At 40.1% G+C, this 14855-nt stretch overlaps 1 protein-coding gene across 1 annotated transcript; it reads right to left on the bottom strand.

Annotated features, from left to right (window-relative positions):
- Nucleotides 1-11162: 11162 nt before the first annotated feature.
- LOC109479455 (P-selectin-like) lies at nucleotides 11163-14489 on the bottom strand. Its single transcript, XM_019781422.1, has 3 exons — nucleotides 14309-14489; nucleotides 12729-12890; nucleotides 11163-11515 (listed from the first exon to the last, which is right to left on the bottom strand). Exons 1-3 carry the CDS (start codon nucleotides 14487-14489, stop codon nucleotides 11250-11252), a joined length of 609 nt encoding a protein of 202 aa, XP_019636981.1. The 3' UTR covers nucleotides 11163-11249.
- Between the last annotated feature and the right edge of the window lie 366 nt (nucleotides 14490-14855).

Raw genomic sequence — 14855 nt, 5'->3', positions numbered from 1 at the left:
TGTATTTTTCTCATCCCGATTTCATTCCAAAACAACGTTTTCACAAGTGACATCGAGGAGGCTGGTTTCACGGAGGCTGGTTTCACAGAGTGTACCGAGTGAATTTCATTACATTTCACCAAGGACGTTCTTGAGTTCAGCCATACTATAGTATGGGAGTAATGTATTGTTTTCCCTCATGTTTCTCCTCTCCCTCCTGCCATTTTGTTAAATGGATTCAATTTCTTCATTTTTGAGCCGAAAAACATGAAATTTGGCATGAAGGTGAGTGGCCAAAACCCCCAGACATTTTTTTCATTTTTTTATTGATACAGGTTTTAAAATTGTTTTATTATTTTTTGCTTTTTTTTGGGGGGGGGGAGGGTCAAAGAAAGCATAATACAACGTTATGTATAAAAACGTCTTACTATACTAAGCGGGGTCCAAGGGGGTATATAATACACGTCAAAGGGGGTATATATGTCAAAATCTTACAGCAGAACAGTTTAATTTTTGATCGGCGTAAACAAAGACCAGGGGCGTAAAGAACGTTTTAATCAGGCTTCGCGCCTTCTTTTATATAGTATTTATTCCCTCTTCCGCAGCTCCGTGCGTAAAAACCCCCCTATCTAGGAGAAAAGTAAAGAACGTCTCGAGTGGCGACATGGCACGTGGATGCTAGCGCGGGTCGGGTCACATCAAAAGCAATAGCTGGCCGTCCACATCACAAGGTCGGACACAAAAATGCTCGTACCAAAAAGGACTTGTATTATTTTGTCATCGTTCTAAACCTTATTCAGCCACCAGATTTTCCAATTTAAAAATGTTTGACTAAAAACACTACCCATTTATGCTACTTTAATTATCATGCAATCTAAACAAACAATTGCTACACCGTCTGTCCATAAAAATCTTAGTCAACGTGGATCCCTAAAAATCACGCGGGATATATTCCGTGGGATTTCATGCTTATTACGTGGACTGTACTGTATTAAGCCACAAAATATTACAACTTCACGGTGGCCTGTTGCTAAGCTATTATTTTCCATTCATAGGGGCGTTCGAAAAAGTGCCAGGTTACAACACGTACTTTTGGCCTGTTTTGTACTACCGGTAAAACATTTGAAAATAAACAAATAGTATTGAAGACGTAGGGTAAATTACGTCAAAATCAAATGAAATGATCGTCTTGAGATAGTTTTAATGTTAGTTGTTTACGTTGGATAACTGATTTTTAGAAATCTCTTTTCGAAAGACGACTTTTTTCGGGATTCGGAGCGCCAGTCCGAGTCATTATTTTAGGCAATCACCGTTTAAGATTGGCTACGTATATAACCAAAATTTCTACGTCTAGGAATAAGATTTAAAAAAATCGTGTCTCTGGATTTTTTAAATTCATGATTTTTAGTACAATAGTTTTTGTCAACATATTGGTACAAAACTTTTTTTTTTTACATTTTTGCACTCAATTGCTCATAATGCATAATCAAGTCAGTTTTCGAAAATCCCTAAGACACGACTCTTGACAAACCCGTTTCGGTCATTTTGAGCCGTCAATGAGATGTGTTGGGATCTTAATGATTCCAATCTTAAACGGGTATTGGACGCGTACGCAAGTCATACGGCGTGAATATGTGGAGTTTTCATTTATGCCGGTATGTACAAGTATTACAATCTTGAAGGTCACTCACAATGACGGCAGTAGTTTCGTGTTTCATGTTCCATGTCCACTACAAAATGATTGCAGACATGTACTGTCGAGGAAATGGTTTATATTTGTGGACTCTTTTTTTTTCTGTTAGTATAGGTACCCATGTAAAGAGGGGCCGGAAAACCAAGGTTTGCTGTAAATGACCGCGGGTGACCCCATTTCGAACACCGTTCTGTTCGAATTACGTCAGATCGAACATGGTTCGGGCTCTTAAGCAGGTGGGGAGATCGGAGCCCAAATTTGACAACCGTGGCGGCCGACCGCTGACCCGCGGCCATGGATTCTAAAGCGGGTCTAAAATTTTTCCGCCCATTTTTTCTCAATGAAATCATTTTTTACATATATCACAAAATGACCAAATTTTTAGTGCCTTATATTCCGTTCTAACAGCTTACCAAATTCCACGTGTTCCCGGTCTGTAGTTATGAAGATATTACTTTTTTTAGCTGTTTGGAGAAGAAGAAGACAACGACAAAAAAGAAGAAGAAAAGGGGAGGAAACTGCGCAAAAACACTACCGTGTTTAGGTAAACATAATAACCATGTTGAGGGTACCTGCAGGGTACTTGTCATCGTAGGAAGATGTCTTGTGGTCTTCTTGGACATTGTCAGAAGCGCCCCCGCCCTCGTCATGGCGGACACGTCCGTTGAAACCACCCTGCTGGCGGCCGGCAGGTGATCGGGACGGCGGTCCCCTGGTTTCCGGCTGCCGCCTCGCATCACGTAAAGACGGTGGCAGATCCTCATCCTTGACTTTAAAGCGCACTCTCTCTGCTTCTTCGTACATGTGCGGATCCTCATCCTTCGCTGCAAAGCGCACTCTCTCGGCTTCTTCGTACATGTGCGGATCCTCATCCTTCACTGCAAAGCGCACTCTCTCGGCTTCTTCGTACATGTGCGGATCCTCATCCTTTACTGTGAAGCGCACTCTCTCGGCTTCTTCGTACGTGTCTGAAGAAGTACCTGGACTTTCCAGCCGCATGTCAGAAGCGCCGGCCCGCGGGTGGGCAGCGGGAGATCGCGGGGGCTGCTGCCCGCTCGTCCGGCCGCTGTCGGGCCCGGAGAGAGGGTTTCGGACAGGCCTTGCTTTCTTGCGCATTTTACTGTACTGTGCTGACACCATGCAAACAGTTAATGCATAGATATAGCAATCAATACCATAGTAAGCCTGTTGCTGTAACGGCTTCTATTTTGTTATGTAAATAATCTATACCATGTATTACGTGTCCAATGGAATGTTGTTTTTCTGCAAATACTAGACTAATTTTCGGTGTAAGACTCTCATTCTAAGATTATGGTGCACACATCAAAGTGCTTTTGAAACATAAAGTTTCAAAAGAGATGTCAGAGGGCGTAATTTGATTATTCAGTTGGTTTCAACCGGAGTCACATCGGCCTCATCACCGAACGATTTCGTGCTCGCTGGCGACCCCCCCCCCCCCTGACCCTTAGTTATAAGTAGTCTTAGTTATAAACTAGAAAGGCCAATATTTGCTTTGGAGCAAATACAGCGATGGGTTCACCACATTTTACGACATGGCAGGGAAAGAATGAGAAACACAAGGGAAAACAATGATTTACATTGATATAACTATAATATGAAGTAACATACAACTAAAACAACAGTTGGATAGCTATTCCCTACTTTATTGGTTAGGATTTTTAATTGCATAATGCAAACTGTTGATTTTCAAAATAAAAATAAAACGTTCATGCCCCGCATTCCAATGCTGGAGCAGGAAAGCTTGAAATACCTACCAAAACACTTGAATACAGACATACTGTTAGTATGGAAATGCTCTGTGCAGGTGTTAATCAAGTTAAATCCCAACAGCCAATCAGCAAGAAATGCTCTGTGCAGGTGGAAATGCTCTGTGCAGGTGTTAATCAAGTTAAATCCCAACAGCCAATCAGCAAGAAGAATAGAGGAAAGCTGCATGCCTATTGGTTGATGCCCTGCATTCCATTGTGATGACTCATGCCCAAACGTGGTACACTAACACAGTAATACATTTGCTATAACACAGCCAAAAAACTCAAATAAAACCATTATAAAAGCCTGTATCACAATAATTTAAAAAACGCCTAGGGGTATTTGCCCACTGTACCTCCATACCAAATTTCAGGACCTTGGGCCCTAAAATGAAGAAGCTGAATCCATTTAAAAAATGGCAGGAGGAGAAGGAGAAGAAGAAGAAGAAACATCAGAAAAAGCAATATGGGTTCACCACCACTTCGTGGTGTGGTGAACCCATAATAATCTGTACAACAGGCATGGTATGTGCACAAATTTATTATTAGGAAACAATTTTAACGATATTATTTCGGTTCAATGAGCGTTCTGTCGTATCTTTTAGATCGTCAATCAGTCACATGACTTTCAAACGATAGGTGATACAGGTTTTTTCCAAAATCCTCTGTCAAGCATGGGAAGGTTCCGGGTCGGAGTTGATCGCAATGAACTATACCCTCCCCCAAAAAGAGTGGTTGCATGTCCGTAAACTTTTTTTGATTTTAGCATGACAGTAATCGTCCCACGAGAGAGCGGCATCCATTTTCCATTTTTTGTATTTAGAATGGCAATTAGTTGTTCCACCAATGAGAGAGTGACTGCATGTCCGTCATTACGCATGTCAAATATATAATCGTTCCACCAATGACAGAGTGGCCTCATATCCATCAACTAGTATGGGATGCGGGGGTATGGGATGGGTCTTTTGGAACCGCACGAGTAGGACACTACATGTAAGATCACCTGTCCATGCTGGTGAGAGGTGCACAGTAAATGTAATCAACTACAAAACTACGTAAAAGCACAAAGACATACATGAATTTCAGTTCCTTATTCTTAACAGCGAATTATTGACATATGTCTATTGTCTGTCTCATTTTACGTGGTTGCTCTCAATCGAACGTACGTTTACGTCCAGTGAGTCTTCACTGCAAATATTTAAAAACTTTTGGTTGGCGGTGTTTCTCGTGCAACGCATTGTACCGCAGCAAAACGCAACGAATGCGGAAGTAAATACGCCACCGCAGGGCAAAAAAAGGCAGAGGTCTATGACCTGATTAAGACATGGAATTATTGACAAATATTGTAAAATATTTTTTTTAAATGCCAGGGTTATGACAAGGGTTATAAAGCTGCCCTTTCAATAATACATGTTCAAGAGGCTAGTCCACTGTACATATTGGTCTGTGTGTGCAACTCCCATTTTCTTTCTCATAGGTTTGGATATAATGAACGAAAGCAAAAACTTAACATGCCGCTAGACTCTTATTAATCTGTGCATTGAGGATGCACATGGATCGCAATGCTAATCGTTATGTGTAGTATAGGTTTTAAGATATAAACTGCCTGGAAATTGAATGCGTGTATGATGGCACAGTGGATACACAGAGCAGGTTATTGTTTTAAAGCGATATATTCATGTCAAAAGTGTACCAGTTGAACATGTATCTAGCTACTTGAGATTTGGATACATGTTGTTTTTCTTCAGTAAGTTTGGATACATGTTGTTTCTCTGCAAATACTAGACTAGTTTTCGGTGTAAGACTTTCATTCTAAGATTATGGTGCACACATCAAAGTGCTTTTGAAACATAAAGTTTCAAAAGAAATGTCAGAGGGCGTAATTTGATTATTCAGTTGGTTTCAACCGGAGTCACAGCGGGCTCGTCCCCGAACGATTTCGCGCTCGCTGGCGACCCCCCTCCCCCTCCCTTAGTTATATTAAAGTAGTCTTTTTATCTGTACAACAGGCATGGTAGATGAACAAATTTAGGTAACAATTCTTAACGATATTATTACGGGTCGATGAGCACTAGAAGACTACCTGTATATATTTGAAAGAATTTGTAAATATTGTAATTTTTACATCATAAACCTTAGCTTGTTGATCAACGATGCTAGCCAACAGCACAGTGATCGTTGGAAGTATGTGGACGATTTGTCCTTGGGAGAGAACAGACACGTGGGTAAACAGTCTCAACTCCAGAATCAAGTAGACTCTCTCGAGGAATGGTCGGGGAACGCTGGTTTAAAGCTCAACCCGGACAAGTGCATGACTCTGACAGTGTGTTTCATGAAGAACCCTCCTCCACCCTTGCCCATAACCCTGAATGGAACTGTTCTTAAGTCTGTAGATGTTGCAAAAGTGCTAGGGTTATGGCTGCAATCAAACCTGAAATGGAACAAGCAGATCAGTGAGTCAACTAAAAAAAGCCAGCAAACGCTTGTTCATGCTGCGAAAGCTGAGAACCTTCTGTCTTCCTGTACCGGACTTAGTAACTGTATACTGTGGTTTTATCAGACCCGTCTTAGAGTATTGCTCCCCGGTATGGCACCACAGTCTAACCCGACAACAGACAGCAACCATCGAACAAGTACAAAAACGTGCCTGCCGTACCATCCTTGGAAAGGACTATACTAACTATACATCAGCTCTACAACAGTGTGGTCTTGAGACACTGGAGAACAGGAGAGTCAACCTGTGCCGTAAGTTTGCAGTCAGCATGGAGAAGTCAGAGAGAACCGCTGATCTGCTACCTCCAACCCGGGGACAGTCAACCCGACGTGAACTAAGAAACTCAACAAAACGGACTCTCCCTACCACACGTACAACAAGATGTAACAACAGCCCTCTACCGTCCCTCTTAAGACTGTTGAACGAAATGAAATGATAGTGCTCTTAACTCTGTAAATGCCTCTCTTGTGCAATTTGTATATGAAATAGTTTAATGTAATGTTGAAATGTACAGTACTAATGTGAATGAAAAAATTTGAATTTCACTATGCTAAATATGTATAATATCGTGTAAATACTTTTTTAATGCGTAACTGTATTACCACATCTTGACTCCAAGATTGTGCTGTCGTTAAGTTTTTAAAACAGGATGTACATCTTAGAACGCAATTCAGCTTTATGCTGCAATGTTCTTGATTTTAGCAATAAACCATTTTTGATTGATTGATTGATTGATTGATTGTTAAACAAGAAAAGATACCCACGTTTGCTAAGTTTACTGTCGACTATTACAACATCCATTTATAACCGAAACAACTTTTAAAACATTGTACTCATTGTACAAATGATTTTGATTTGGTGGGAACATCACATATACATAGCCACCATCACATAGAAAAGGAGTAAAATACATCACTGCATCAAAGTAAAAGACAAAAATTACATCAGAGCGTTGTTTTGTCTCCTCTCTTGATATCTATCTGCCAAGTTTTGGCATGGCAACAGGCATCTTTGCCCATTTTCGGCATATTGACCACTATCTGAAGGCAACAAATTTCCTTGCTTTCCCCCCAAATCGGTAAAAATTAATGCGCGCGCTGATGCCATCCATAAAATTACCTGCCGGGGCCTTAGTTTGATAGGATTTACCTTTCAGTAAACAAACAAAACATAGTCAGTGATTGATCTGTGTTGCATATTCATTGGTAAATGCAGGTGTTTAAAAACATTGCAAGCTGTTGATTTAACTAACTTTCTTTCGCAAAACACGCTATGTGCCTCTCACTAGGCATGCTCAGTTCATCAGTCTGATATTTATAAACATGGTGTCATGAAAAAAACATCTATCGTAAATACGTTATCCATAAGCTTTTCTGGAGACGCGTGGCACGGCCATGAGGGGAGTAATCAATATTTACAACTTTGCATTGAACAACAGAAACGAACATTAGGTACAAAAAAAAAAAATAAACCAACACCTGTTAAGACATGTATCTGAGTAAGCATGTATGCGTCTGGGTAATGAGATAAACACACGCACGTTATGCTATACGTCAAACTCCACCGCCGTTAAACCGTGCAAACTACAGATACTTTACCGCCGTTGCAGCCCGGACTAGATAGGGTTAATATGTAATTCTGTCGTCATATCAAACCAGGAAAGCGGGTAGTCCCTCACAATTGTCTAAAATACATTTAGGGAATTCGGAAGCTAAAATAAGAAAGTAGTATCAAAGGAAATTTGACGTTAGTAATGAGACCTTTATCTTTGAACCACTAATCATATTCCAGTTATACTAAACGCTCAGGTGATAGTGACTGTCGTCTAATTTGATTTTTGTAAAAAGGAAATCACAAATTCCAATCTCATTCTTGGAATGTTTAGACCAATTCTTGGAGTGTGTTACTAACATTTCAAAGTTGAGTTGATCCCCCCCTTAGCTAAACGTTGAGATACAACCCTCAGACAAAGACTGGTACACCCTAAGGACCGACCTCACAAGGGTACCAAGGCGAATGTTATTTACAGACTCAAATGTGAGGAGCCCAATTGTAACAACACCTACATCGGAGAGACAAGTCGACCGCTTAAAGTAAGGTACAAAGAACATTGCCGACCTAGTGCCAACGGCTACTCCTCAGCTATTTTCCACCACCTACAACACAACCAGGGTCACTCTTTCAAACTCGAGTCCACGGATGTCTTAGACCGCGAAACACGCTGGTGGGAACGGGGTGTTAAAGAGGCAATATATGAAAGAATGTACAACCCCACCCTCAACAGGGAAGGGGGGCTACGGGTCGATCTTTCCGGCACTTGGGATTTGGCACTCCCAGCCCCGAGGACAGACAACACTTAAGCTCCTGTCCTGTATAACAGGAGCTTTCAGACTAATTTGCATCATCGTGTCTTAACTTGTCTGACTTTTGTTCCTTTTTCGACTTCCAAAAATTTGTCTTCACTTTATTTGCATATCAATCAACAGGTTGTGTATATAAACCTGCTTTCCCCTCTGGTCTCTCAGTCACTGACGAAAGCTAGTGGATACTAGCTGAAACGTCTGACGTTTTCAAAATCATATCCAGTTGCTTGAGTAACTGTTTTTTGGCATTACGTTGAGATACAACATGGAATAAAACTGACGAATGTACTGGACAGGTATTTTGTACATTTTATTACGTAATGCTAATTGAATGTGCCTAAAATTTTTATTTTGTTACGTGCCTACTGAACACTTTTCAAACTGCTACAACATCTCTGACTTCATAAAAAATTTTTCCATGGTGCAGTTATTCTTTTCAAAAGATATGTTCACATCATATTGTAGTATCACAATACTTTTAATCCAATCTCAATATTCCTGCTCATATTGTTGTTTACTGTTTATTTTTTATTTGATGGATCTCCATCTACTACATGTACTGCACTATTCTTCCTGGGGTCGTAAAACACATCAAAACAAATCATTACGAACTTAGTGTTACCTCACATTATGAATTAAATATTTGCTTTAGTAACATTCTGAATTCAAAAACTTTGAATATAATATTGTAACATTGTTATAATCTTTGGTTAATGAAGGGGATAAAAGCAGTAATTGATACAATTTTTAATTAAATCCAACGTATTAAGACTAAAAAAAGCTACGTTTAAACAACAATCATCATGATATTTACACAATGAGATATAAAACAAATTGCGACACATGCTAGATAATATAAATAAGTAGGTCATACATATGAAACGCCATTCCTTAAAGGCCTTACGATAACAACAAAAAACAACTTAAACTTAGTTTCAAATTGGTAGCTCTAACGGAAATGGAACACACTGATGCTGTTAGCATAACTGTTTCAAAAATTACAAACATTGTCCATCTCATCCTCACTGCTTAACATCAACGTTAATCGACACGTTGATTGGAACTTCTCGGCAATCTTTCAGATTAACTTGTTCATCTTGTTAACCTTAAAAATATGTCAGATAATGTTTAAAGTTAAAACTTTTGATCCAACACAAAAATTCTCTCACCTAGAGCTTTCAACCAGTCACTCTGGTCTTCCTCAGTAGACTGACCCAGTGAAGCTTGTCACGTGGCTTCTTTGAAGTGTGACGTCAACACTGGGTCAAAGGTATCTGGAAGACGATGTCGGCCCCCGTCGCGGTTCAATGTAGGGTGATGGGCCCTGATGTAAATGGCTTCCTTCACCCCTCTCAAGAAATAGTCTTGTTCAGTGTCTAAAATCCTTACAGTATCAGTGTCACTGTAAGATCATGTGTTGGATCGAAAGTTTTAACTTTAAACATGTAACTACCAACACAGATGAACTTTCATGATAATGTCAGATAATGCTAAACTGCACCTCACTCTTAGAGGCTCCACGTTGTTACTCTCTATGTACAACATTTAAATGATGCAACTCACTCAAACTTACATTGGAGACATCAAGCGCATCTATCTCTAGCTCTGCTTAAAAAATCTTTAAGTTTAACAGTCAATTAGATATACAAGTCTCAACACTACATGTGTTATTAGGGCCTAACTTTTCTCTTCCAGTTCTTCTAGCTCTGATTTGGGGATATGCTTCCACCAATCAGATATATAAGGTCGATATGTAATTCCTAGATTGACGGCGATATTTTTGTGGTCAATCAGTTATAGAATTCGAAGTCACTCCTGTTCAATACCCTTTTGATAACCTGGTTAGCATTGGTATTTAATGTATTGGGGTATAGTGGGTGCACTGTTATGTCAACTTCGAGTATTTATATGTAGGTCATATTTTGTTGTGTGGCACTGTTAAGATAAGTTACGAACTTGAGTGCAGCGCCATTCTGTCTTTCTTACTGTTTTGTTGTGTATATAAAATTAAAAATAAAACATCATGCTTAAGCTTCTGTATTATTATTCTGTCTTTCTTACTGTTTTGTTGTGTATAGAAAATTAAAAATAAAACATCATGCTTAAGCTTCTGTATTATTATTTAGGGCATCTTTTACAAACTTTACCATACAACCACCGACCACTTTCATGTGGAAAGTGACTCTGGGTAGCTTGGCAGATGAACCTTTTTTTATAACAGCATCTGGTATCGTCCCACATCGGGGTGCCGGTGGGTTCTGACCAGTACTGTACACAGTCTGGCAATTCAACTGACCAAGACCATGCTGTTTCCCATGCTGTGTTTGGCTCGTTTGGATTCCATCCCTAATAAAAAAAAGTAGGTTTACTACCAACAAAAGCAAAATGATATATCTTTTTAAATCTTGAGTGTATTCTTTTCTGTAACCAATATCTTAGATTTCTGTCTATGAACACACACTTTTATGCAAAAAGGCACGTTATGTGGTTCAATTAAGGGTCATAAGTGTATACTCGTAATATCAATCTGTTAGCAAAATCTATAGTGTCAATAGAAACAGTTGAGAGTAAAACCATACAAGTATAAGGAACATTAAAGAGGTTGAAGTCTGTACTTGTCTTCTCAATGAGTCTCATACCCATGAGCACACAGACCGTGTTAACGTGCGTTTGTAAATATTGGTCATCCAGGTAATTAGATAGGCCAAACGGATATGATTTTTAGTAATCGGTCAGACATTTTAGGTAGCATCCACTACCTTTCGTCAGTGACACTGGAGACTTGTCAGAAAGACAGGTTTATAAGCACGAACTATTGATATATATGCAAATAAGAGAAAACACTGTTTTTTGTAAGTCCGAAAGAAAACAAAAGTTAGTCAAGTCAAGGGAAGGATGATGCAAATTAGTCAAATAGCCAATGTTGTTGTTTTTTGTTTGTGTCACTTGTGTTAACGTACCTTGTAATTTTCTAGTGGGGATCCGTCTAGCCATTTCCAGGTGCCGTCGCACTTAACCAGCCCAATCCAGTAGTCTTGACTCCCTCCAACTTTTCTTATCAGGTTTCTCAGAGCGACGTCCAATTCCTTTGTCTTGGGCATTGCTAGTGTCGCCCCGTCTTTCTCACAGGCTGCCAGAGCTTTTGCGTACTTCGTTTCGTAAAAAGAAACCTTGATACAGGTTTGAGCGAGTAGTTGGTAGCCATACGGACATTTAGCTGAAAAAGTTATACCGGACTTTTGGTCACCATTTAAAAAAAAAACTTTTACTCGTTAAGAAGTTAAATTTGAAATATTACCGTTTACACTAAGACTAACCATGTTTAATCGTTTGTAGAAAGATGAAGATTTGGTGGCTTTCTTTCAATAACCCTTTCGAGTCCGGGTCTTTTAGGGATTCGTGGGACAAGTGAGTGGGGACTCATTCGCCCCCTCCCCTCAGAAACGGTATATACTAGTAGTATGACCCTCAAATTTCCAGAGAATGTTTTGCTAAAGAAAACGTATCATCACAACAATTTATTGACGTTATCACGTTATGTGACATCATTATGGTGTCATTACTTTGGTTTTATTGGCCAATACCGCCTAGTTAGGTTATTCCCGGTCCCTTAAAGCATAATGATATACAACATAACTTTAACCAAAAGTGTTTATTACAGAATATTAGGGTCTACTGAGACTTATGTGACGTCATTACATTAAACCCCTTTCCATGGCAACACAAAAAAGTATGAACCTATTCCACTGATAGGAGATTGTTGCCAACCATTTTTGGAAAAGTAAGTTTGTTGGTTCTAGCACAAGCCGTTCAGACGCTATTAGACATTAAAATGGCGCGGGCACTTTTAGCACCCCCCGTCCCCGATCTAGATAGGGTTAAACTACTCCAGCCTGCCCTTCTTTTCTTTGTGTTTTACATGACTATCATTTTTCCATTCTAAGTCCCATCAGAATAAGCTGATACCCAGGTGTGCCAAAGAACTCATAAGAATTTTACGGAATCCATACAGATTTTACGAAATACATACGATCCATTACAAGGAAACATGCGGATTTTACGAAATACATACAATCCGTTACCAGAAACATACTAAGTTTACATGATACATGCGATCCATTACTTTGAAACATGCGATTCTTACTAATTTGGTGAGTTGCGCCTAGATCCCCAAATTATTAAGGGTCGTGTGTTTCCGAATAATATATATATGTATAATTATATGCTTTCCGTAAAATTCGTATGCGTCTAATAACGGATTGTATGTATCTAAAAAAAATCGTGTTTCCTTATTAATAATGAATCGAATGCAATTTGTACAATTCGTATGGATTCTGTAGAATTCGTATTATTGTCTGGCACCCCTAATACCTACACCTTTCTTTCACTTCTAGTCTAGCCAGGAAATTCTTTATTTCTAAAAAACCAACCTCTGCATGTTGGTGGGTTTCCAGTCCAGGTCCCGTCAGACCGACATGTGAGTAGAGAAGCACCAACCAACGTGTATCCTTCTTCACAAAAGAAACTCAGAACCTGGGCGGAGCCATTGTAACGAACATTTGCTGGGGGACGTATCATGGGACATACTGCAGCTGTATAGATAAAAAAAATAACAATGGCATCTGATATTAAACGTTTTACACGAGCAAAGGATTCGGAGACCATCTGTTACCTTCACCAGGGCTATAATGACTGGTTTACTGTGCTATTGTTTTAACCCTATATAGACCAGGGAGGGGCTGAAAGTGCCCGCGCCAACTTTGATGTCACGCGTAGCATCTGAACAGCTAGAGCTAGAACGGCCAAACTTGGTGACTTTTCCTAGAATATTGTTGGAAACAATTCGGTATCATTGGAATAAGATAATAATGTTTTGTGTGACCATGGCAACGGGTTTCTTGTAGGTATTTTTTGCTAAATTTAGTAATTTCAGTTTCAACAATATAATTTTATGGGTTTTATGTCATGTTACACATGGTTTCTAATATTAATAACATCCCATATAATTTCATGTAAATTTTATAATCAAAAATGCATAATTTATGCTAATTTGATGACGTCATTGGCCAAAATCCAAGATGGCGGACCATATCATTAGAACAGGTATATACAGGTTATTTTCTTAAAATTTCATCAAAACTTCAATTTCTTTTTACAAAAAAAGGTTCAATCCAAAATGGCGGATAGCTTAAAATGCATGACGTCATTTTATGACGTCACCGGTGTTGCTATGGGCAACATAAGACTTAGTACACCCTAATTTTCTGTCATAAACACTTTTGATAAAGTTATGTTGTATACCATTTAGTTTTCTGGGTATAACCTATTTAGACGGCTTTGGCCCCAAAAAAATCACATTTATGACGTCATAATGACGTCATACAATGTCATAACTGTAGATATGATAAAATATGGTCATACTGCATACTGTTCTCGAGTTCTGAGGGGTGGGTGTCAAATGAGCCCCCCCCCCCCCCCCCGGTCCCACCAAGCTCAAAAAAGCCCAGTCTAGATAGGGTTAAGCTCGGGATTTAATTGTTACGGTAACATCCATTTGTGGGGTCGTGTGACGTAGCGGCAGAGTGCGCGACTCGGAACTAAGAGTCCCGGGTTCGAGTCCTGACATGCCACCGATCTTGTGCCCTTGGGAAAGGCACTTTACACGACTTTCCTCACTTAGCTCAGGTGTAAATGAGTATTGTCCTGTCATGTATTTGTCCCCTGTGTTGGTGGCGGTATTAATATAAGTTGAAAAAACTTGAGTGTGTCGTCACCACGTCCGGTGATTACATGTTGGAATAAAAAAAAAAAAAACAAGCTCCGGAGCGCAGTGAACCATGTGCCACCTAGCCCCATTACACAGTGCACCAGTCATGATAGCCCTGATGAAAGTGACAGATGGTCACCAAAACGTTGGCTCATATAAAACGAATGGTTGTAAATTTAAAAAAAAGCTTTAATATCAGCATTTACCAACCTGATTATATCATTATTTTTCTGCATTACCAACCTTTCATGCATGTCGGAGACCTTCCACTCCACGTCCCGTCAGACTGGCAGGTAAGTGGAGAATCACCGACCAGCTTGTATCCTGGGTCACACCCGAAGTAAACCTCGCCTCTGTAGGAGTCAGTCATCATGGATCCTTTTGCTGGTGGTGTCAGCTCTGAACACTGCAGTGTAGTTGTCATCATCGGTGGTTTGGTCGTCACCTGTGGCGGTGTGGTTGTGACATGTGGCAGTGTCGTTGTGACCTGTGGCAGTATGGTTGTCACATGTGGCAGTGTGGTTGTGACCGGTGGCAGTGTGGTTGTGACCGGTGGCAGTGTGGTTGTCACATGTGGCAGTGTGGTTGTGACCGGTGGCAGTGTGGTTGTGACCTGTGGCAGTGTCGTTGTGACCTGTGGCAGTATGGTTGTCACATGTGGCAGTGTGGTTGTGACCGGTGGCAGTGTGGTTGTGACCGGTGGCAGTGTGGTTGTTATCGGTGGCAGTGTGGGTGTGACCGCTGGCAGATTTCTTGCCCTCACAAGGCTTGTGGCCTGTTGACGTAAACC

The sequence above is a fragment of the Branchiostoma belcheri genome, unplaced genomic scaffold, assembly GCF_001625305.1.
Source record: "Branchiostoma belcheri isolate BF01 breed outbred unplaced genomic scaffold, Haploidv18h27 scaffold107, whole genome shotgun sequence".
Classification (NCBI taxonomy): domain Eukaryota; kingdom Metazoa; phylum Chordata; class Leptocardii; order Amphioxiformes; family Branchiostomatidae; genus Branchiostoma; species Branchiostoma belcheri.
The sequence above is the reverse complement of the archived record's forward strand: the minus strand, read 5'-3'. Positions and strand labels throughout refer to the sequence as shown.

Coding starts and splice junctions, on each gene's coding strand:
- LOC109479455 (XM_019781422.1), bottom strand. CDS start 14,489: ATGACAACTACACTGCAGTGTTCAGAGCTGACACCACCAGCAAAAGGA. Junction 12,891..14,308: donor GTCTCCGACATGCATGAAAG/GTTGGTAATGCA, acceptor TTATCTATACAG/CTGCAGTATGTCCCATGATA. Junction 11,516..12,728: donor AAACCCACCAACATGCAGAG/GTTGGTTTTTTA, acceptor TAACTTTTTCAG/CTAAATGTCCGTATGGCTAC.